The 24,257-nt window shown below is 41.2% G+C and overlaps 2 protein-coding genes across 11 annotated transcripts in view; one reads left to right on the top strand and one right to left on the bottom strand.

The window, feature by feature from the left end:
- Nucleotides 1-504: 504 nt before the first annotated feature.
- LOC103318096 lies at nucleotides 505-10,181 on the top strand. Of its 5 annotated transcripts, none has more exons than XM_008219347.4 (4): nucleotides 505-873; nucleotides 1,197-1,271; nucleotides 1,979-2,045; nucleotides 2,266-10,181. In XM_008219347.4, exon 4 carries the CDS (start codon nucleotides 2,333-2,335, stop codon nucleotides 9,683-9,685), a length of 7,353 nt encoding a protein of 2,450 aa, XP_008217569.1. In that variant the 5' UTR covers nucleotides 505-873; nucleotides 1,197-1,271; nucleotides 1,979-2,045; nucleotides 2,266-2,332; the 3' UTR covers nucleotides 9,686-10,181. The 5 variants fall into 5 exon arrangements, with proteins under 5 accessions (XP_008217569.1, XP_016842164.1, XP_016842163.1 ...); XM_016986675.3 differs by having other exon boundaries at nucleotides 505-980; XM_016986674.3 differs by having other exon boundaries at nucleotides 505-988.
- A 74-nt stretch (nucleotides 10,182-10,255) lies between these two features.
- LOC100116943 (tyrosine-protein kinase transmembrane receptor Ror) overlaps nucleotides 10,256-24,257 on the bottom strand; it is a 324,541-nt gene continuing 310,539 nt past the window's right edge. For 3 of the 6 annotated variants that reach the window (XM_031924699.2, XM_031924708.2, XM_032595831.1), the window contains 11 exons: nucleotides 18,975-19,053; nucleotides 16,897-17,152; nucleotides 16,698-16,822; nucleotides 16,179-16,441; nucleotides 15,777-16,049; nucleotides 15,402-15,638; nucleotides 15,170-15,303; nucleotides 14,854-15,070; nucleotides 14,429-14,770; nucleotides 14,078-14,346; nucleotides 10,256-13,993 (listed from right to left, as the gene is read on the bottom strand). In XM_031924699.2, the coding sequence (XP_031780559.1) occupies nucleotides 13,229-13,993; nucleotides 14,078-14,346; nucleotides 14,429-14,770; nucleotides 14,854-15,070; nucleotides 15,170-15,303; nucleotides 15,402-15,638; nucleotides 15,777-16,049; nucleotides 16,179-16,441; nucleotides 16,698-16,822; nucleotides 16,897-17,152; nucleotides 18,975-19,053 (2,960 nt within the window). In that variant the 3' untranslated portion in view covers nucleotides 10,256-13,228. Of the gene's footprint in view, nucleotides 13,994-14,077; nucleotides 14,347-14,428; nucleotides 14,771-14,853; nucleotides 15,071-15,169; nucleotides 15,304-15,401; nucleotides 15,639-15,776; nucleotides 16,050-16,178; nucleotides 16,442-16,697; nucleotides 16,823-16,896; nucleotides 17,153-17,348; nucleotides 17,675-17,719; nucleotides 18,150-18,974; nucleotides 19,054-24,257 lie in introns of those variants that run through there. The other 3 variants (XM_031924713.2, XM_001601258.6, XM_032595832.1) reach the window with 3 other exon arrangements.

The raw sequence follows: 24,257 nt of genomic DNA, 5'->3' as shown, positions 1-24,257 counted from the left end.
AAGTTTACGGAATAAAATTCAAATTTCCCGCCACGTTCGCTTCGTGCCACACGGAGAAAATAAGGTATAGGGCTTCTTCAATATTATATCTATATGTAGGCTTCCATCTTCTTCCGCTGGGGCTGAAACGTCTACGTCTGAACTTATAGTTCGATTTCAAGCGCGCGATTATGATTTGTTAAATGAGGACGATTTTACAATTATTAACAACACTTTCTCTCTGCGTTTTCTTCGGGCTTGAGACCGACAATAGGCCGCATTAAAAGTGTGTACGGGAAATAGTACTGGACAAGGTAGATCATTCCAGGTGGACGCTTAGATGTAGACTGAGATCCAAGCAGCTTCATCCTCGGCTGCACGCCAAGTAGTTTTTGGGAGGGAGAGGGAGAGAGAGAGAAAGCGGGGGGGGGGGGTAAGGGACCCAGATGTGCTGCAGGAAGAGGGCTCGGGTGCTGAGGTCCTAAGGATTAGTGCGCTTGGGAAATTCCCTGCGCACGTTTTATGAAGGGTGGCAAAAAAGGATCGTAAAGGGGGTAAAAGTGCGTCTCTCGGATTCGTGCGGAAAAACATCGAAGAAAGATTGTCAGTTATATTAGAAACTAGATTTTATTCTTTTATTTTGAATATTCGCGCTTCTAGTATGGCGGACGGTATATTTACGTAACAGGACGCGTTTACTGCTGGTTCCCCCACTCAAGGTACACTATCTCTTATAAACTTTATTCAGAGCTGTCCTCTATACTGACTGAGAAGTCCGTGCACGAAAACAGTGCAAGACGTCAAGTGCAAGGAACATTAGTGAATTTAACAAAATGCAAAGTTCTGCGACTATTCGATGGTTTTGAGACCGTATTCTGCACTGCCGTTCGAAAAGTTAAGTAACAACCAATCACAAGTTTACGAATTTTCATGCAGAAGCGCGTTAAATCATCAACAAGTAGTTTGCAATTGGAATTTACAAGAAGAGAAGTACTGCCCACGTGAGAATGTAAACATTTGATCTTGTGTGAGTACGATGTGTGAATGAGCAATAGATTGTGTAGTTTAAAAATAATACTGAAATAGTCGTGAACGGACAAGTTGATGGAGGAAAATTTGTATCAAAATATTGTAGCTCGAGAGCACGGTAGATTCGAGTAGTTTATCGTGCATGTACGAGAGCTTACTAGAATAATTTTTTTTTCTTACTTTTACAGGTACGCGATTTGTTAACTTTTCTGTCCGATATACAACACTACCACCTCGCTAGAAAAAGATTAGCGTTTTATAATGTGAGTATTTTTTGCTGCTTTTCTTTCGTAACTTCATGTAAATCGAAGCTTAAACGTGACTTTGCGGAGGGGGAGGGGCGAACTAGGTAAAGCAATATCGAATTTAAGGTTGCCTATATGTTATGTTTCTCGGTCGAATTTTATCCAATTTCGAAATCGTCGCATTGTTCAGATATCTATGCTGTATCTACTTGTTTTGCATACGCGATTAATTTTCATTCACACTGTAGATGATAATTATCGACCGTATAAAATAAATTACACGATTTTTTGAGTACTTATATAGTCGTAGCCAGTTGTTTTATTTATTTTCTTTGAAGAAAATTTTCCGAAATTTCTAATAAAAATATTTTTGAAATGATCTGAATTCTTTAAATCGAAGAACCGCGCTATGAAAAGCCATATAAACGAAATTATAAATGTATTTTTAATCCCACATCATATTATTAAATAAAAAATGAGGCAAAACGTAAAATCCATCGCGTAATGCTGCGATCACCGCGTATATATTTATTATATATGTATACACACGCACCCCGCCTCCTCTTCTACGCGCGCGCACACACGCACACATCATATATATACATATACGTATATCCACACAGGCTTTTTCGAACAATAATTTAAGATTTTCATAATAGTTTATTTTTCAGTTATCAATATAATAAGTCTTGCCAAAAAAACTAATACTTGATTTATATTTACAGATAAATGATTTTCTATCTATATGCGGAACAATAACTTCATATTAAGAAGACAAGTACACTTAATGCTGTAAGTAACAATTATATCAACCTTATTTTAGTAAAAATCTGGAGGATTTTTTATTTTTATTTTTTACTTAAAAAATTACTTTTGAACTTATGTTACATTAATAATTGTATCTAATATTAGGAATTGATGTTTGCTAATAAATATTCGTTAGATTATCTGTAATTTTACGAATATAACGAAATTTCGATATAAAATTAATATGTGAATTTTTATTTTATAGCCACAAAATTAACAAGAAATCTGAAACTAGAAATGTGTTTGGATTAAAAAGATAATAACATACAAACATGGAACGTTATAAACAAAACTCGACGTACTACAAGGAAAACAAACGTTTTCTCAAACGTACATATAATTCTAAAGCAGATTTTTTGGATCAGTATGACAAATTATACAGTTATGATAAAACTAAGACGAAACTGCTTTATCATCAAATTTTATTGGAATTGAAGATATCCATAAAGGATGGAGATATTGAACAATTCAAGCGCCTAAGCAACTTCCTTTGCTACATCAATGCTTCAGAAAATCACAATGAATTAGTATCTTATTACGAAGATGCCGCGAATTCGTTGAAAAAAACAAACTTTATAATTTTAGCCTGCCAGTGTAATAGTACGGAAATTATAAAGTATATTTTTGACAATTACAGTACTGTTTTGAAAAAGTTTTTTCTAAGTGGAAAAAATATATCACCAGAAGATAAAGATGAATCGTGCCATACAGCATTTTACTATGCTATTAGATGGGGTAATATCCAAGTATTAGAAATAATGATTAACGGCTGGCCAGATAATTATTTCGCTAACTCGGATAAATTAGAGGAAATTTGTTCAAAAACGTATGAAGAATTAAAGTTAAAGAATGTTCCTTTGACAAAAGAAGTAAAAATATTCATTGAGGATATATTAATAAATCTTCGCTTTTTCTCAAGTGGTTCTAACAAAGCGTCTACCTATAAGCTTTCAATCAGTAATATAAATGAACGTATCGAGATAGTTCTTGAAAGAATTTCGCGATTAAGCGCGCTGGATAAGGTTGACGATAAATGCGTCTTTATTACAAGATTTATTGCACAAAATATTTTCATTCTAAAGCAGCAATTGAAATGTACATATGACAGATTGCCCTGGGAGGAAATAGAATTTTGCCTAATCTGTTTTATCTCGTCGTACATAAAGAAGCAAGAAATTAATTTATTTTATCAAGCTACTTTAAGTAGCGCAAAGATAGTCAAATATTTATCGAGCTTTGCAAATAAACTGAAAAGTGTGCAAGGCAGTATACAAAGTTTGAATATTTCAAAATTAAGTGTTCTTCCAAAAATAAATCGCGATTTGAACGTCAATAGAATTATAAGTGAGAATCCTGAGTTCAAAGAGTTGTACGATGATTTCAAAGAACTGAGTGAAATATATTCTTTAGATAAAATAAATAATTACGTTAACCTAACGTCGCTGGCTGATCCTAAGAGAAGAGAAGGGCAATTAGTTATTATAAGATGCTTGCAAGTTATTGGACAATATTTAAAAAATACCTTAGAATCACCTAAACTATCTAGTACTATAAGTGAGACACTACTGTTATCATTGCCAATTAATACGAGAGACATTTTTATCTCTCTGCAGAACTCGTTGTCAAATCTTCATACTTCAAGTAAAATATTGGAAATTGAACAAAATCATAATATTCACTATTTCGTAGGTTTGCAAAACGACACTAGAAAAATCGGTACTGTAACGGCTTACATGCTTTTCAAGAACAAGATTAGAATAGTGAAGGATCTCTTGAAAAAAATCGTAGACCTGAATGACGCCGACAAATTGGGAGAGGTAGCTCTGCTGTTCAATAAATACAAATTAGATTCCGTAGTCAATGAAAATTTCAACTCGGCGGAGTATGACATGCTCGAGTCGCTGATTTCCGAGTTGAAAAGAAATGTTACTGATAAAACTGTCAATGAAGTTAATGTTTTTGATTACTTTACCGGTACAATTAGCGGCGAAAAAAGTAAATTAAGTCACGTTTCCGAGGATTTCTTCGCGGGAAATACATTACTGAGCAATTTATTCCTGAGTCTCCAAGAGAACGGCATCGAAAGTAGCGATATTATATTAGCTAAAGGTTATGCCGAAAAAATTTTAGACTATATGAATTCAACGAAGAAATCAGATTGCATGAAAAAAATAACCGAGCTGGTTGTTGAATTATACCGTTCCCGTGTATTCCAAATAAAGTGTGATAACTTTCAAGAAATCGATAGACTGACTTGTAAACTAATGAATCTGGCTAAATTGGAAACGGACAATATTGCATGGGTGGATAGATTGAAGAAAACGTTGAATAAAAGTACTTTTATCGGGGAAGCCGAGGAAGCCAGATCGGTCAATTTATCGGACGAGAATTACGTTAGCGAACTCACCTCGAAGTTATTGGAACTCCAGAGTGTATTGTACAGTAATATATTAAACAATAATTCAAATATTATTACCGAAAACATAAGTAACAAAGTGCAAGCTATGCTAGAACTGTTGATTTACGATGTACTGTCGATTTTAGGAAGCGCTAAGAATTGTTTGGAGAATAATCTGTTGTTTTTAGATGAAATTACTCCTTTGTTGATTGGAAAGAATTTGCGCAACCATTTGGCGTACAATAATCCTCTGAACGACGTTCTGCCCTCGGACGTATCGGTCGCAATTATTCTCAATGCCAAGAAAATGGTGCTAGAAAATTTGATGACGAACAAGAAAAAAATTGGCAGATCGGTGAGAGAGGATCCGGACAAGTTGAGGAGCAGATACAAAGAAGATCTAGTCATCATATCTCGTCAGCAGCAAATGTTCTCGGCTTTGGAGGAAGGAAGCCTGGCGTGTTTGAAGCACTGCATCGCGAGCGGTGCCGATATCAACGGCTATGATATCAATTTCCAAACGACGCTGCACGTCGCGGCCAAAGGGTGTAATCTCGAAGTCGTGGAATTTCTTCTGGATCAAGGTTTGAAAATGAACGGTAAGGACAATAACGGCCAAATTCCATTGCACGTAGCGGCCGAGCACGGCCGAGCTAACATAGTGCAATTGTTGCTCAAAGCGAACGACTCTTTCATCAACGACAAAGACAATAAGCAGAGGACGCCGTTGCATTACGCAGCGCTGAAGGGTCACCACGAGGCTGTGTCAGTTTTGCTGAAGCACAAAGCGAATAATATAGCCAAAGATCAAAACGGGTTCGCTCCCCTACACTACGCAATAACGAACAATCACAGGGAAACTTTTTTAATTCTCATAGGCGAGGAGGAACACGACGACTACAATGAATCCATGGGAGGATTCACGCTGCTGCACTTGGCGGCGGAGAAAGGCCATCCCGATATAATAGACCACTTGTTGAATTTCAAAGCCAACGTCGCCGACCGGACTGACAAAGGCGTGATTCCATTGCATTTAGCTGTGATCAAGGGTAACGTGGACGCGACGAAGATTTTAATACTAAGAGGCTCCAATGTCAACGCGAAGAACATCAAGGGTTCCACCCCGCTGCATCTCGCCGCTGAGTACGGCTGCAGGAAGATAGCCTCCATTTTGCTGAAGTACGGCGCCGACGCGAACGCACTGGACAACGATTTTTACACACCCCTGCATTACGCCGCCAAGTCTGGTTTCAACGATATAATCAATACCTTAGTCAAGTACGGCGCGAACGTGGTCGCCGCCACGGACACCGGCGTTACTCCGATCCACTTGGCGATGCGGGACGGCCACCTGCACACCGTGCACGCTTTACTCCAACACGACCCCAGTATCATCCTTAGCGGCAGGGACTTTTTGAACATAGCCATCGACTACGGCCACAAGGAGGTCGTGGAGTACCTGGTCAATCTCAACGTTGACGTGAACGTCCCAGGCGTCGACAACGTCACGCCGGTCCACATGGCCGCCTCCGAGGGCTACAGCGATCTCCTGAGGCTCTTCCTCGAGCACAACGGCAACGTCAACGTCGAGGACGTCAACGAGTCGACGCCTCTGCACGCGGCCGTCGATCAGGACGTCCTGGAGGTTGTGAAGATCCTCGTGGAGAACGACGCGCACGTGAACCACAGGGCCCTCTGCGGCTCGACGCCGGTGCACGTCGCCGCGATGAAGGGCAACCTGGAGGTCATCGGCTTCCTCATGGAGCACGGGGGCGACGTGAACACCACCGACAACGACGACGCGACGCCGCTCCACTTGGCCGCCGAGCACAACCACAAGGACGCCATAGTTCTGCTGCTGAAGAAGGCTAAGAATATCAACGCACAAGACTACGAGGGCAAGACTCCCCTGCTGACAGCGATCGAGGTTGGCTCCCACGAGGCCGTGGAGGTCCTGGTGGCCAAGGGCGCCGATGTGGACATAACGAGCAAGACGAACTGCGCCCCACTCTCCGCGGCTGTCAAGTTCAACTACAAGAAGATAGTCAAACTGCTGATTGCCAACGGCGCCAACGTCGACGCGGTGAGGGGCCAGCCCCTGCTGTTCGCCGTTCTCTCCGGCAACAAGGACATGGTCGACATTCTGATACAGAGCAAGGCTAAGGTCGACTTCACCTACGACGGCGGCATAAGCCTCCTGCACGTGGCCGTCGAGAAGAACTTCGAGGGCATAGCCAACAGCCTGATAGCCAGCGGGATCGACGTCAACTGCGCGGACTCGACCGACAGGAAGCCGCTGCACATCGCCTCGGAGTTGGGCCACGAGGAGCTGGTAAGAACTCTGATAGCAAACGGAGCGGTGCTCAACGACAGGAACGTCAACGGCATGACCGCGCTGCACCTGGCCGCGGTCGACGGCCACACCAAGGTCCTCGAGATCCTGCTGCAAAGCGGCGCGGACATGAGCGCGAAGAACAATGCGGAGAGCACCCCGCTGGAGACGGCGGTCGCGGTCAGCTGCTCCGCCAGCGTAAAAGTCCTGCTCGAGCGGACGAGGGACAGCATCAACCTCGCCTGCTACAAGGGCTACACGCTTCTGCATATCGCCGTGCTGGCGGGCAACCTCAGCGTGGTGCGGCTCCTGGTGGAGAGCGGCGCGAACGTCGACGTGAAGGACTCGACCGGCGCCAAGCCCATCCACTACGCGGCGACGAAGGACCGCAAGGACATCGTCGAGTACTTCGTCGGCCTCGGGCAGAGCGTCGACGAGGCCGGCCCGCGACGCCAGCTGCTGCTGCACTACGCCGCGCTGGCGGGCCAGCTGAGCGTGACCGAGTATCTCGTGCAGCAGGGCGCCGACGTGAACGCCCGGGACGAGGAGGAGATGACGCCGCTGCACCTGGCCGCGCACCACGACCACCACGAGATAGTGACGTTCCTCGTGAAGAACGGGGCGTACTTCAACGCGAGCGACGAGACCGGCAAGAAGCCCGTTGACATGGGCACGAGCGAGGCGCTCAAGCGGGCCCTGGCCGAGACCGAGCTGCTCTTCGGCTTCGTCAGCCACAGCGAGGCGGACGTCGTGCAGGAGCGCGTGAACAGCGGGGCGATTGTCAACGCGAGGAATAGCGAGAACCTCACGCCCCTGCACATCGCCGTGTCCAGGGGCAACGAGGACGTGGTGAACGTGCTGCTCGAGGCCGACGCGAGCCCCAACGTCGCGGACAGCGAGGGCCTGACGCCCCTGCACTACGCCGCCAAGTTCTCCCACCTGAAGATCGCTAAGAGCCTGCTGGCCAGCGGGGCTGTCTACAACGCCGTGTGTAAGGCCGGCAAGACCCCGCTGGACGTGGCCAACGAGCGCAACACCATCAACCTGCTCAAGATGATCGACGAATCCTTCCAGAGCATCGCCAACAACAATTTCGACTTTATCAAGGAGATCAAGAAGATCAAGAACATCGGCAACGTGCGGGCCATCGCCGGAGCGGCCAACCGGGAGCACCGCACCCTCGTGGCGCACGCGATGCACTGCAACTTCTCCAGGGTCGACCAGCTAAAGCGGCTCTGGCAGGACTCGGACACGACCAGCCTCCTTGGCACCGCCGAGTTCTTCCTCGAGAACGGCCAGTACGAGGAGGCGATCAGCCAGTTCACCACCGTGCTGAACAAGCGCCGCGAGATCTTTAGCGCGAACGACCCCAGCATCCTCGAGATCAAGTACAAGATCGGCTGCGCGCTCTTCGAGACGAGCAAGTGGCGCGACGCGCAGCTCCTGCTGGAGGGCGTCTACGAGAAGCAGGAAGCCATCCTCGGAGCCGGGGCCAAGGACAGCCTGGCCACCAAGACGACCATAGCCCTGCTGATGCAGCAGCAGCGCCGGAGCTTTGACGCCCTGGCCGTGCTCGAGGAGGTTTACGAGAGGCAGCGCGAGCAGCCGGCCACCAGCGTGTCCGACATCCTGAGCACGCGCGTCAACATGGCCCTCGTGCTGGAGGACATGCGCCGCTTCGACGACGCCATGCAGATCCTCGCGGACGTCTTCGAGATCCAGAGGCGGAGCCTGGGCCTGCAGCACGCCCAGACCATGGCCACTGAGTGCAAGATCGCCCAGCTGTTGCACCGGCAGGGCAAGTGCGAGGAATCGCTGCGCATCCACGAGCGCATCTACGAGCGCAAGCGCCAGGCCTACGGGCCGCTCCACCCCGAGACCCAGCGCGCCTCCAACATCCTCGTGCAGGCGCTGATACGCGACCGCAAGTTCGCCCAGGCCATGGCCATGTTCGAGGAGCGCCACGAGAGCGAGAAGGCCGCGATCGGCGCCACCCATCCGGACTGCATGCAGACTCGGCAGAACATGGCCCTCATGTACCTGCAGCAGGGCAAGTATCATACGGCGCTGCGCATCTACCGCGAGTGCCGCAACAAGACGGCCGCGGCTCTCGGCCGCAACAACCCCAAGATCCAGAACTACGACGAGGCGATCCGCGGCATCGAAGAGGAGCTGCGCCGCATCGGCTGCCTCGACAACAACGGCGACAGCTTCGAGAACCTCATGCGCATCGCCATCAGGAACGACAAGGAGGAGGTGATCCGCCGGCTGCTGGCCGAGCGCACCGACGTCAACTGCCGCGACACCGAGGGCAAGTCGCTGCTGCACTTTGCCGTGGACCGAGGCAACCCGCGCGTGGTCCGAGTCCTGCTCGACGCCAAGGCCAACGTCCACGTCTCGACCAACCAGGGCAACACGCCCCTGCACATAGCCACGCTCAAGGGTTCCGCCGAGATCGTGGAGATGCTGCTGGGCCACGTGAGCGGCAACAAGACCAAGCTCAGCGAGCTGGTCAACGCCAAGACCAAGAGCAGGGGAACCACCGCCCTCCACGTCGCCGCGAAGAACGGCCACCGCGAAATCGTCAAGTGTCTGCTGAGGAACGCGGCCATCTACGACGCGCGGAACAACGACAGCGAGACGCCCCTCCAGTTCGCCGGCGAGCCGGAGATCGTCAGGCTGCTGAGCCTCATCGGCGAGCTCTTCGGGGACGCGCAGAGGGGCGACGAGAAGATGATCGCCAAGATAGAGGCGGCCAACGCCGACGAGGTCCCGGCCATCACGAACGCTCGCAACAGCGAGGACAAGACGCTCATCCAAATCGCACTCGTTAACAAGCATAAGCAACTGGCGGCTCAGCTGCTGAGGATGATCAATAAACCAAATGAAAGCTAGGGAGATTACGTGCCTTTGCTGATTATGAGAGAGAAAGCGGGAGATAAAGAAAAAAATCAATTGTTATGTAGGTGAAATCAAAATGTTATTTTACTTGTACTAATACTCAGGAAAAGTTTATTTTTTTAGGCAATACATGAACGTCTATTATCATTACTACTACTCTTTACAACGCACATTATTGAGAAAATTATTGTAATAGTATTTTTATATATTTAAATGATGATAATAACGACGAATAGGTTTTCAAATGCAATAGTTTAAAGATATTGTTAGCCTGATGGACGGTGATGTATTCGAACTGAATATTTGAAATCCAATAATATAAACAACAACAACAACAAATAATTAGCTTCGTGATCGCGCCTCAATTTTGTATTAATTTATATAATTTATTTGTAAATTGTTGGTATATTAAATTTTAATTTTGAAACTACCACTTATGTATTATGTATTATCATAAGATTTTGAATAAATTGATTTTTTACTTTTAAAATGCGTTGCTCTCATTGGAATTTCTCTTGGAAGTGGATAGCAGTGAGGGTGTATGGTCATGAATAAGCACTGTGATACAAAAACATTGATTATATATTTGACCGAATATATATAAAGATCGTAGGTTACTAAATATACTCAATATAAATTACGGTATAAATCTACAATTCTTATCTTTTTGACAAACTCTCGAGATGACGACGTGAACAACTCTAATGGTACAGAAAATCTCAAGTAGTTGTCAGTCTTTTAAATACCTTTTCCTATAGAACTTGAAGAACAAGTATTGCATACGTCTGCATAAATTAAGAAAAGTACTCAATAGAGCTTCTTTCTCTTCTATAGAAAAAATCGATGCGTTTCTTTTCACAAAAGTCATTAAGATTAGTACAAGATATTTGTTGAAGGCGAAGTGACATCTATAAATAATACGAGACGTAAGTATTCAGTCAATCACGTAATTTTACATACAAGGGTAGGTTTTTCTTTTTATAAATCGTCCTGTAGTGATCGACAATTTTTATAATTTAGTTTCTTGTTCACACGTACCTATTTCGCATATACATTAATATATATCTATATATCATATATATAAAAAAATTAATTATAAAAATTATCATACACGCTTTTCTTTAATTACACGAATCATATTTATTATATCGTTTCATTCTTTCGTAATATAACGTGATCTTATGTGACTACAATATTTTAGTTTATCAATACAGGTAAATATGAAAATGTCCACATACTTTACAAAACAAAGTAATTTTGAAAATAATCACATTTTTAAATTCAACTAGAATTTGTACATTTTCATATTTGCTTGTTTAGACATCTTAATTTATATCTTTTATACACCCAACATACGAAATTGTATAAACTTATACATACATATGTGGAAATATTACTCCAATAGCATGGTTTTCTTAAAAGTAATCAATAATATGGAAAATGTGAAACATTAACAGACTTTGAAATGAAAATATAAGTTTATAAATTAATTTTTAAGATAATTGTCTTGACTAATACAAAATTATCGTAATGAGCCTGCAAAAAGTCTTAATCATACCTAGGCAGTATAATAAATACATGCAGTAATACCGAACGTTGGAGTTTCGCAAGCATTTAGTCTTTATTTTATAATGCGAATCCGTATGTTCTAAAATTCGATTTCCTTGTAGCAACTTGGGAAATAATACAAGAGCAATTTAGTTGTTTCTGCAACGGGGTTGCAACTATTTTTTACTTCTTTAAATGAGTCAAATTTTTCATAGCGCTTAGTTAATTTCGATGTACTATATAAATTTTGATTTTCTCTTTGCTTTAATTAGTTTTCTGTATAAATGTAATAAATAAATTATATTAAAACAATACTACTGTAACCGTCGACTACAATATTAATTACACGCTTATTTGAATTTCAACTTCAATGTATTGATTTACTTTAATAAATGAAAATTAATTTTATCAAATTCTATAAATACTTATCCAAATTTATAAAATAAATGGCACGTTATAAAAGTTAATAAATTAATTTACAGCGTAATAGTAATACCCAAATTAACGAAGATTCTCTGAATATGTAAATAATACAAGATTTAAGATTTAAGCATGTTCCATAGATTTTCGCATCAAACAGCGTAGTGTTCAGACTAAACAGTCGTACTCGTATAGAGCTTTTTAAATAAAATTTCATCAAAACACGCCACGGGTTTTCATTTACATACAACTGTTTTATATACATTTAAGTCTTGAATGGTGAATGTTCGATAACCATTCTTCATAAGATCATGTATTAAAAAATGCTTACATTTTGAAGTCTTATGAGTTTGTATAAATTCTTATGTTTCATCATCGAACTCCCTTAATATACAGTGTAGCTGTATGACCGATTAATTTAAAATATATATTTTAAACTAGTGGTCGATAAAAAACTCGTATAGATGATTAATGATAGATAAAACAAAGTAGTAAAAGATGAAAAACAATGATATACTGTATATATCAGTCAAATAATTTCAGCGTTGTTGACCGTGTATAAGTAATTGATACTTAAGATACAATTTATTATGTGCACAGATAATTATTTAATTATATCTTCGCTGGCACTAATAAATCACAATTTGTTTAAATCTTTAAGTCCTGTTCAGTAAAATACAACGTCTTACGTATTATTGTAAAAAAGTAAAAAAAATCGTTTGGTTACAATATTTAAATATAAAAAATCGTATGAAAATTCTGATATTTTCGTTTTCTAAAATAAAATTAATTATGTATGAAGTTAACTTTCGTTTATATGTTTACGCTTCATAAATGAGTGTAACAGCTTCTGATTAAAACATATTTAGACAATTACTGCTATAATATTAAAAATCTTCAAGCTATCATAATAGCTTTATAAACGTATTAAGACGATTTCGAATTAGCTGGGTTTTTTATACATATGTACTCGATTCAACATTTTTTTCATAGCAAACTCAAAGTTCGTTTCTGTTTAGCTTTTTGTATTCAGAAATGAAAATAGCACGTGTGATTTTGTCACATGCATTTTTACACAAGTATATTAAACAATACCTAACTGTGCTTAGGAGTATACTCGACCATGTATACAATATTTTAAGTCTTTGGATACAAATGTTTCCTTATTGAGAAAACAAGGAAATATTTTTCTTTTAAACGAACGCGTGCGATTCAAATTACACGTGCTTTATTCGACTATTAAAAGTTTTTGCGAGCAATCATTATAACGTGTAATGTCATAAGAAGTACAAGATAATCATAATGTTATCTCTCTTAACTTCCTTTGCTTGCCTAAGTAAAGAAATGATAAGCTTTGAGGATCTCTTAGACGTATAGAATAAAATTATCATTTTAATAAGGCAAGCAAAGACATACGCGATGCACTAAGAAACTCTTAAACCGTCGTTCGTGACAGATCTGGAATCAGATTCGCATTTAACACCACACAAGCACGCGCGATTCATATCCCCGTAAGTGCGAGTTCAGTCAAAGAGGCCCCAGTAAACGTGGGCGAGGCTTGACTACTGCCTATTGTTTCGAGAGCCTGGTTTCTGTAAGAACTTTGCTGGGGTCAGGCAGTCTAACTACGAGCTGTGCACCATTTTGCACACCACCATTCTTGTGCAGCTGCTGTTGGTGAGGAATAACCATTGACGGAAGAACCTTTTTTGCTCCGCTCAGTTTGGGCGAGCAGCACTGCTGTTTATCCTCGCCTATCAGGCCCATATTCGGGTTTTGATTCGGGTAGCCGAGGTGATTTTTTAACGGCGTGCCTTGCTGTTGATCGCCGTAAGCGTTGCAGCTGTGACCGTTTGCGAAGATCTGCTGTTGTTGCTGCTGCGGACTACTATGAAAGTTAGGCGACAGAATTTTGAGAATGTTGCTCTGCTGGTCTGTCGTCACACCGCCGTAAAGCGTCTGTTGACTGTCCGGCACGTGCTGTGATTGCTGTTTATTCATGCCGAGCTGCGTTTGCTGATTCCTGGTTAGAGAATCGCTTTTGTAGACTGGCGCGGAGAGTTGCGTTGAGTTTGTTTTGTTGGTGCTCTTGTGACTACTGCCCGAGTAACTTGTTATCGACTCGTTGCAAAAGTCACTGAGGTATGTTTGATTGACGTACCAGTTGTGTAGCCGGTGGTGAATTTCCGGGAACTGCGGCCGACGATTGGCCACCTCGTGCCAACACTCTATCATCAGACTGTAGATCATTGTCGGGCAATCCTCTGGGCAAGGAAGAAGTTGTCGTGAGCGGATCATGTCAATTACTTCTTGATTATTATAACCGTAATATGGCTGCAAACAAATTAAATTGATTATTATTTATAATTCACTATCAAAATTTTATGAACATATCAAAGATCAAGGTTCTAGATTTACCTGTAAGCCATAACTGTAAATCTCCCATAAAACAACACCAAAACTCCAAACATCAGATTCTGTTGTGAATTTTCCGTATAAGATCGATTCTGGTGGCATCCATCTTACAGGCAATAAACTTTTTGATTGTACTCTATAGTAATCGCTGCTATAGATATCCCGAGAAAGACCGAAGTCTGAAATTTTTACCGTTAGGTTTTCTCCAACCAAACAATTTCTGGCTGCTAAATCTCTATGAACGTAGTGATGGCTGGCTAGATACTCCATCCCTATACAAATATCAGGGATGTATTTCTAATTTTTTTTGTATACGAAATTTCAAGTCTTATTATTACAAAAAAATGTATTTACCGGAAGCAATTTGAAGAGCGATGTGCAAAAATTCAGGTTGCTCTAATACTTTTCCACTCGCATTATTTAAAGGGACGTCAGATCTTGGTGAATGACAGATCAGAAATTCATGCAAGTCTCCTTGAGTCATATACTCAAAAAGCATACACATTGGCTCTCCGTTAAGTATTACACCAAGTAAGCAAATAATATTTGGATGCCTAAGATCTGTCATGAGATCAACTTCGCGTTTGAAGTCACTTTGAGTTTTTGGACTTGCGTTTTCTTTTAAAGTTTTAACAGCTACATAAATTACTTCATCAGCCTTATTTCCTGTTTGTAATTCTCCTTTATAAACCTTTCCTATAACACAAAAAAATAGCGGTTAATAAGACGTATAAAAAGATAAAATTATAATATCAGTATCAAACAATTTTATTTCATACCAAAGGCTCCTTCTCCTAGCTCTTGTAATAACATGACATTATTTATTGTAAATTGTGGCACTCGATTATTGGAAGTTCTACTACTTCCACTGCTTAAAGTTCCAGTTCCAGGAGTTGTATTTCCTGGACCAGCTAAAAGAGAACTCATCTCCATCGGCTGTGTTGTATTTCGTCTTCCATCATAAATATTTTTGTCACATTGTAATCCATTTAACATCTATAAAAGATCAAAGGTTGTTGAATACTTTGCTTATAAGATTATTATTATTATTGCTTTTTTTTTATTAAGCCAGCTATTAAAAAATTGCTAACGTACTTTATTTGTTGGTAAATGGTTTGTCTGTCTTCTAGATTTTCTGCTTTTGTAGCAACAACAATAACAAACTAATATAATTACAAATCCTCCTGTGAGTACAAAACCAACAACAGCATAAACCCATAAGTTTTCAACTGAAAAAATAAGTAAAGTTAAATAACATTATATTTTAAAATTACTGCGGACCATCTATTTTTAAAAGGATTTTATATTTTTCTTCTGTATTACTCACCACACTTAGGTATATTACAATACTCTTTTTGACTACGATTATCCACATCGACGTAACACCATGGTTGGGGTTCAGTACTGCCAGGATTTCGACAATAAGAATGGCCACCTGCCAGTTCCAGATGATCAGATATTTGTAGATTGAACTGATTTTTCCAAGGCAAGCAGGGGCGACCAAACATACTTGTTTTTACTGGACCAGTATACGACTTTCCAGTTCCCCAATAACAATAGACATCTGTAATTATTAATAATCATTTTTGTATTTGTCTGTGCCATAAAAAAGACTGTGTTATTGCGTGATCAATGAGCTAAACTATAAAATCCTTGTAAATATGAAATATGAAAGAGTTAAAAGTTACTTTCTGGAACTTACTTTCTTGAACGTTGTTCTCAGTAGAGATGCCGATGCTGATGCAGTCCGCAGCCTCGAGTGTACCTTCCTCTGGCAGATCCGAGCATTCAACCAGTGGGACCTGCTTGCCAATTTCTGGATGACGTTTAGCAATAGCGTACTCCTTTCTGCAGAGATCGTTCTCCAAGATCTCGCATTCTTTACGACAGATTCGTCTAAGTTTACGGTTCAAACTGACTTTCTTTGCCGAACGCGAGTCACCATACGTCGTGCTGATGATCTTGCGGGTCGATGCTGTGAAAATATTTTTACAATCAGACCCACAATTGTTGAAAAGTGAATACTATTTTTTTTAATATGTGCTTGGTTAAAGATCAACAAAAGAATTATTTTCTAATTCTGTGATAATGTGCTTTAAATTACCTCTTTCTTTGTTATCGATACTGGAGTCAAAGTTTGAACGGTACTTGCCACCTCGTTTGCGTCGTATACCATGCTGCAGGCGTGAAAGATCGTCAAACGAGTCATCTATATCTGTATCGTCGAATGAGTCTTGCTGGTTTGAGTTCAATAGTTTGAACAGCTGCGTGCTAGGCTTTTGACTTTTTGGAAAATCTCGACAGATCGGGAAAGTCGAGTAGCATAAAGATGGCTGCGCATAACGCTCGCAGTTTGAAGATAAATCACTAGAAAAAAATGAACTTGCTACAGATCGACAAAATTTTTTTATTTGTTTCGAATTTAATACGATATTAAATTCGAGGAAATCAACTTTATCTACAAAAATATCACGAAAGCGTCTCTTATCATCAATAACCTCTGTAAAAAATATACTATCTCATAGTCAGATTAGGTTTTCTACCAATAATTGTCACAGTAGTACGAGTAGAAGCAGTATAAAAAGTTTTATACTAACATATTTCTAAATGAATGTATTCTTACTTTGATTGATTGATAACATGAAAAGCTTTTATTAATTTTTCTTCCAACATCTTCTGTGTCAGGGGGTGAGGAATGTAGACGGAGTGATTGCCAACAAACTGTGCACATATTTTGCCTTCGTAAAGCTGAAATAGACAAATATAATAATAGAATGATTAAAATTCATTATAATGTGATCATATCTTTGACCAGCACTAACCTCGCAAATTCCTTCATGATTGTCCTTACGCCCTGGAAGCAAAGATGCGCCAGGCAGGTTAGCGAGACTAACACCTACTGGTATTTGCATATTGACATTTTTAAGGCCGCTGATTTCCATAAGATCCATGGTGCTGGTTTGCGAATTAGTTGGTTGTGGACTAGGAGGTGATCTACCAAAATGATTTGTTGATCCTAACTGATTTGGAGTAGATAATCCACTCCCTGAAGTACCAAATTTATCTCCATCGTTGTTGCTGAAAAAATATGTGTTCCTTAAATACTTTCATAATTAAAATAAATTAGGTGAGCATAAATAATTTCCAGATCAGATTGAGTCGCTGAAAATGTTAATGACAACTAGCTATGCCTTTGGTTACGAGCTAATGAAAATTAAGCGTTATAAACTCTCAAGATAGGTGAATTATTTGTATTGATCGAGTGCTTTATTACTGCAATTTAAATACATTCGAGACTTTTCAGTGAAAACATGAATGAAAAATGGTATGCAGAGAGCATCCTAATAATGTGCGCGAAAGAAACTCCAAAAAATTTCTCCTCCACCACACCGTCAGCGGGCGCTCTCAGAATGTAAACAAAAATTGTTTACAGAGCGATAAACATAACCTCGACAACTATTCGACACAGACATCAGCAGGACACGCAAAGCCATGCGCGAGCAAAAGTCACGAACTAGAGCTGAGATGCATCGCAGCATCGCATACACGAGCACAAAGACAAGCCGCCGAGAAACCGTTGTAGCGGCGATAAAAGATGAAGCAAAAAAACGGCTGAAGTGCACTTCCACGGCACTGCACACGTACCTCGTATCGTCGAAGTCGTCGTCGGAGTAGGATCTCCTGACGCTCATCCGAGCTCGTACAAAAATACAGCAATTTAGAGTCAACACTAGGTACGCGAGTAGCTTCATCATTTTTTTTACAGCAAAAAAAGCAACGAAAGCACGAGCATAATAACAACAACAACAACAAAAACAACAACGGTAGAGCCTCTGTCATATCAGCGCGGCCATTTCCGACGTGACAACTCTCTCTCTCTCTCTCTCGGTAGCGCACTGTCTGCTGATGCGCGAGCGACTGCAGACTGCAGAGCGTTCGTTGGTCGCGAGAGAGCTGTGGGTCCCCAGCGCCACCACGTGGTCGTCGTCGTACGCGTAGAATATCGCGGTTTGTCTACTACTGCTGCGCGCGCGCGGGGTCGAAAAACTTTCATTCCAAACATAGAAGAGAATGCGAGCTAGGTATACACGCATATAGCGTGGGGGATGCATTGCTTTTATTGATATACGGGGGGGAGAGAGAGAGAGAGAGAGAGAGAGAGAGAGAGAGAGAGAGAGAGAGAGAGAGAGAGAGAGAGAGAGAGAGAGAGAGTGAGCTGCCGCATCTGTGTGCGCGACGACGACCGTGTAGAGGCCTTTGTACGTGCATATGCTCGTAAACCAGGTGTTAGGGCTAGGAGGGGAACTGCACGTAATGTGTAGACTGCGGATGTGGGCATACAATAAGAGAGAGAGAGAGAGAGAGAGAGAGAGAGAGAGAGAGAGAGAGAGAGAGAGAGAGAGAGAGAGAGAGAGAGAGAGAGAGAGAGAGAGAGAGAGAGAGAGAGAGAGAGAGAGTCTGAGTTGGCTCTTTGTGCATTTATTAAATTAAAAGATGCGATTGTGCACGGGCATGACTTTCGTAAGCTGACTTACTCGGCTTTCCTGTTACACCGAATACGACTATGGGTTCGAATATTTTTCAGGAAAAAATCGTGCTCGACTCTGTAGCTTGCCGAGAATATAGTTTGGTGGAAATCGAATGTATATTCTAACGTATCATCAACACATCACAACTTTTTATTAAATGTAAATAATGCTTGCAGTGACGGCAAAGAAGTGATAACGTTCACAAAAATTTTATTACAGTTTTGGATAAAATATTGTATGACATACAGAGAATTTTTACATCTGTATCATTTTTCTTTAGTTCATTCAACAGGAAACTAGTGCGTATTACCTTTTGGTCATAAAATATTGCGCCAATACTAATTTTGAAAAAAAAGAAATAGTTTACTTACTCATCTAGCAAATCTGGTAAATGCGGAGAAATCGGAGAATAGTTGCCTATGTCAAGTGACGGGTTCATCGTATGGCTACCTGTAAGCAAATCATTAAATTCTATAATTATAATTATTATAAGCCAAAAAAATATTCTGTCGTATAATACACAATAAAGGCTACAAAACGTTTCGCGTATTATACAGTTCGCTTAATTTCACGATAAATTCACGCTACAATAGCGCACTCGCGCCAAAACGAATTTAATTCGATCCCCCAAAAGCGGAGACATAAAAGATCTCTAAAAAAAATTAACGCTTAAAAAAGTAAAAGGTTAGGCGAGTTTGATATATTCCACAACAAAATTACAGATAGAAAAGAACTGAGATCAATCAAACAAAGTCAAGTTTATTATATTTAATCGTAATGAATCAAAGAACAACTCTCAAGATAATTACTACACACGTTTGTATGACGTTCTAATATATATAAAAAGAAAATGTAGTTGTTCACCAATAAACAAAATGAAACGGGCATGGCAAGTGTAGTAATTATCTTGAGAGTTGTTCTTTGCTTCATTACGATTAAATATAATAAACTTGACTTTGTTTGATTGATCTCAGTTCTTTTCTATCTGTAATTTTGTTGGGGAATATATCAAACTCCCCTAACCTTTTACTTTTTTAAGAGTTAATTTTTTTAGATTTCAATCCTTTTTTTTAAATTGTTTAGAGTATTTCATATTCAAAGTCGTAAAAATAAAATATAAGCATCTTTAGCACCATTCGTCCACAGCTTTTTTGTAACATTTTTATTACTAAGATGAAATCACTGATTATTCTAATATACATCACCCTCGAATTATTTCTACACCTAGACACCAAAAACCACGGAGCGCACCACTTAGACCTCGTCATCAGCCACCTTGTAAATCTAGGCACCGCCCTTGAATAATTTTTACACCTAGACACCAAAAACCACGGGGCTAACTACCTAGACGTCGTTATCGGCCACCCTGTACCTCTAGACACCTTCCTCGAATGATTTTTACACCTAGACACAAAAAACCACGGTGCGCGCCACCAAGACCTTGTCATCGGCTACCCTGACAAGCTAGTTACTGTTACAGCTCCGTAGAAGTTACGCAGAGTATGCACTGGCAACCTCTTAATTCAAAATATCGTAATATATTATTATATTTTCTTGAGAAAGCAATTCTCGTCTGTATATAGCTTTGCGGCCAACTTCACGGTCCTAACACTTCTTGCGGCTAACATAACGGTCCTTTCACATTTCGGGCTGAAGAAGAAAAACGTAATTTTAGCATTTGTGGATTATACACTCACATATTATAAAAATAAGCAGCCTTTTCACTAATATTTTTGTTGGAAATCATAGTTTAGCTCAGAAAACATACTAATAAGCCAAAAAATCTTACGAACAGTAACAATAAGCATTTTTTTCTGTATCATGAAAAATCCGAACACCAATATAGAAGTAAATACCGCGCCGCTTGATATGCCAGTATAATATTATATAGTCGCGCACAATTTCTCAAGCGCCTTACAAATACATATCAGGCAAAAAACGCGAGAAACTCGTTAAGCTATCGCGTATACGAACTTTGTTTCGCCCTCGTTCGCCAAAAACTTGTCGCGTCGTAATTGCACAATATACACGGCTCGGAAAAAGGCCGTACAGCGTATTATATTCTGTATACACTCGCGGAGTAAACTGCCGCGACAGAATCGAGGTCTTGAGCGAGAAATTGGCAGCCTGTCAGGCGCGAGATTTCTTACACTCGCGGTATATACGTACAATGCACTGTGTCGCAGCCCTTTTTCTCTCGCCGAAGAGAAAACCTGCGCTCTCGCTCCCTTCGTCTTACGCAGAGTATATAAGGGTGGACTTGACGGAGAGGCTGTATGACGTGGCTCTGAGTATGCGCTGAAATGCTTGGCAAACTTTCGGGGATAATGCTATTGTTATGACGGAGTACAGCGTCAAAAGCATCGAAAGCTGTGCTTGCGTTTTTATCGCGCGATATGCGAGATTTAATGAATTTTCTATCGTCGTTGGTTTTAAAAATCATCAATTTGCAACCCTCGTGAAAGATCTATAGAAACTGAAGAATTAATTACGCTCCTTCGATCTGCAAGCTCAGATTGACTCACATTTATATACAACTCCGATCCCACCTCATAGAGCATAAGAACAGAGCTTTCAGATGCAGCGACCCGAAGCTCCCCTCATCCGTGCGCGCTTGTACATACTTGCGATTCGGCCGCAATAAGTTCCGATTATCGAGCGAAATTGCTTTTCTTCCAGCATCATGCGGAGAAGCGCGAGTGCTACACTATGCTATACTATACAGGGTGACCCAATTTAAACGGGCACCGCTCATAACTCGTCAGGGACAGCCACAATCGAAAAAATGGTAGAGACCAAAGTTGTAGGATATCGAGGGGGCAACCCGATGTTGACCTTGGATTTGACTTTGAACGCGTTTTTCAAGGTCATTTGAAGGTCAACTTTGGTTTTTTAAATAGGAACCCCATTCTTTTATTGCGGGAATGGAAAGAGCGGTAAATTTTACGTTCAGAATGGTATGTTCGGTTGCGGCACTGAAGGTCATCGCAAGGTCATGCAGCCAGAATGAAACCCCGCCTACGTAATTCCTCTAGCAACGCCAAATTAAAAAAATTGGTAGACACCAAAGTTGTAGGATATCGAAGGGACAACGCGATGGTGACCTTGGATTTGACCTTGAACGCGTTTTTCAAGGTCATTTGAAGGTCAACTTTGGATTTTTAAATAGGAACCCCATTCTTTTATTGCGGGAATGGAAAGAGCGGTAAATTTTACGTTCAGAATGGTATGTTCGGTTGCGGCACTGAAGGTCATCTCAATGTCCTGCAGCCAGAATGAAACCCCGCCTACGTAATTCCTCTAGCAACGCCAAATTAAAAAAATTGGTAGACACCAAAGTTGTAGGATATCGAAGGGACAACGCGATGGTGACCTTGGATTTGACCTTGAACGCGTTTTTCAAGGTCATTTGAAGGTCAACTTTGAATTTTTAAATAGGAACCCCATTCTTTTATTGCGGGAATGGAAAGAGCGGTAAATTTTACGTTCAGAATGGTATGTTCGGTTGCGGCACTGAAGGTCATCGCAAGGTCATGCAGCCAGAATGAAACCCCGCCTACGTAATTCCTCTAGCAACGCCAAATTAAAAAAAAGTGGTAGAGACCAAAGTTGTTGTATAGGGGGGGGGGGGGGGGGAGAATTGTGACCTCGAATTTGAGCCAGTCCTACAAGGTCATTTCAAGGTCAAATTATTTTTTTTCAAACAGCACCCACTTTTTCGACTCCGGATCCTGAAAGCGTGTAAAATGTTGCACTTTAAACGAAGTAGTAAATTTAAAATAGAAGAAAAGATTTTAATCATTTAGCGTACCATTTCCTGCGTTTTGTCATCATTATAAAACTTGATGTCCAGGACCCACGACGAGGACGTAGCAGGGTGGATTTTCAGGTCCCATTTTGATCCGGCCGATTAAGGCAAGAATCATAGCCCGGCCGATGAAGGCAAGACGTGAAGACACCGGCAGATTCTGGCTGCAGGACATTGAGATGACCTTCAGTGCCGCAACCGAACATACCATTCTGAACGTAAAATTTACCGCTCTTTCCATTCCCGCAATAAAAGAATGGGGTTCCTATTTAAAAATCCAAAGTTGACCTTCAAATGACCTTGAAAAACGCGTTCAAGGTCAAATCCAAGGTCACCATCGCGTTGTCCCTTCGATATCCTACAACTTTGGTGTCTACCAATTTTTTTAATTTGGCGTTGCTAGAGGAATTACGTAGGCGGGGTTTCATTCTGGCTGCAGGACATTGAGATGACCTTCAGTGCCGCAACCGAACATACCATTCTGAACGTAAAATTTACCGCTCTTTCCATTCCCGCAATAAAAGAATGGGGTTCCTATTTAAAAATTCAAAGTTGACCTTCAAATGACCTTGAAAAACGCGTTCAAGGTCAAATCCAAGGTCACCATCGGGTTGTCCCCTCGATATCCTACAACTTTGGTCTCTACCATTTTTTCGATTGTGGCTGTCCCTGACGAGTTATGAGCGGTGCCCGTTTAAATTGGGTCACCCTGTATATATATGGGTGAGTCATTTTAATCTTTAATCTCAATTATCTCGTTGGCAAAGCATGCCAGCGAAAAAAGTTTCGGGTAAAAGTTTTAGGATTTTTCCCAGGCTATCTGATGATGACCTTGACAATGTCATTGAGCATGACCTTCAAGGTCATTTGAAGGTCAAGTCAATTTTTTTAAATAGAAACCCCTACTTTTGGCACCAGAAATGGAAAGAGCGGGAAATTTTACGTTCGAACATGTGATTTTGGAAACAAATCATCTTTTGTGCGGAAATTACCTTTGACATCAGCCGAACCCAGGATGCACCATCGAGGAGGTTGTCAAAAGGATTTAGCATCCCATTTTTTGTTTTTTGTTTTATTTTTTTTGTATTATTTTTTATTTGTTTTTTCCCTTTTTGTTATTTTTTTGGTATTTTTATGGAATGTTAACTGGAGTTAACCATTGATTAATTGTTCGAAATTACCGCCGTTTTGTTGGATGCAAAGATCAAGTCGAGCTCTGAATTGTCTTATGGTTCTAAGTAGAACATCTCGAGGGATTGCTGCACAAGCTGTACGAATGCGTTCGATCATATTATCTCGCGTTGTTGGCCGTTGAGCATAAACAACATTCTTAAGATATCCCCATAAGTAAAAATCGGGAGGGGTTAAATCAGGTGAACGAGGGGGCCAGGCAACTGGGCCACCTCGCCCAATCCACCTGCCACTGTAGCGGGTGTTTAAATAATCACGAACAATGCGTGCATAATGTGGTGGTGCTCCATCTAATTGGATCCACATTCTTAGCCTTGTGGCTAGGTCTACATTTTCTAGTAATTCAGGTAAAATGTCTCGAAGTAATCTCAAAAAGTTTACCCCATTCACGTTCTCTTCAAAGAAATAAGGACCAATCAAATAGCCATTGATGATTCCACACCAGACCATAACACTCCAGCGGTGTTGATTGTCTATGGGCCTGAACCAATGAGGATTTTCATCTGACCAATAATGGCAATTACGTCAATTCAATTCTCCAGTGTTTCTGAATGTTGATTCATCTGAAAAAAGAACGTGCCTGAAAATGTCTTGATCTTGTTGAATCATTCGTATTGCCCATCAACAAAAACGTACTCGCAAAATCATATCATTT

Source organism: Nasonia vitripennis, chromosome 1 (assembly GCF_009193385.2).
Source record: "Nasonia vitripennis strain AsymCx chromosome 1, Nvit_psr_1.1, whole genome shotgun sequence".
In the NCBI taxonomy this organism is placed as follows: Eukaryota; Metazoa; Arthropoda; class Insecta; order Hymenoptera; family Pteromalidae; genus Nasonia; species Nasonia vitripennis.
The sequence above is the reverse complement of the archived record's forward strand: the minus strand, read 5'-3'. Positions and strand labels throughout refer to the sequence as shown.

Coding starts and splice junctions, on each gene's coding strand:
- LOC103318096 (XM_008219347.4), top strand. CDS start 2,333: ATGGAACGTTATAAACAAAACTCGACGTACTACAAGGAAAACAAACGT.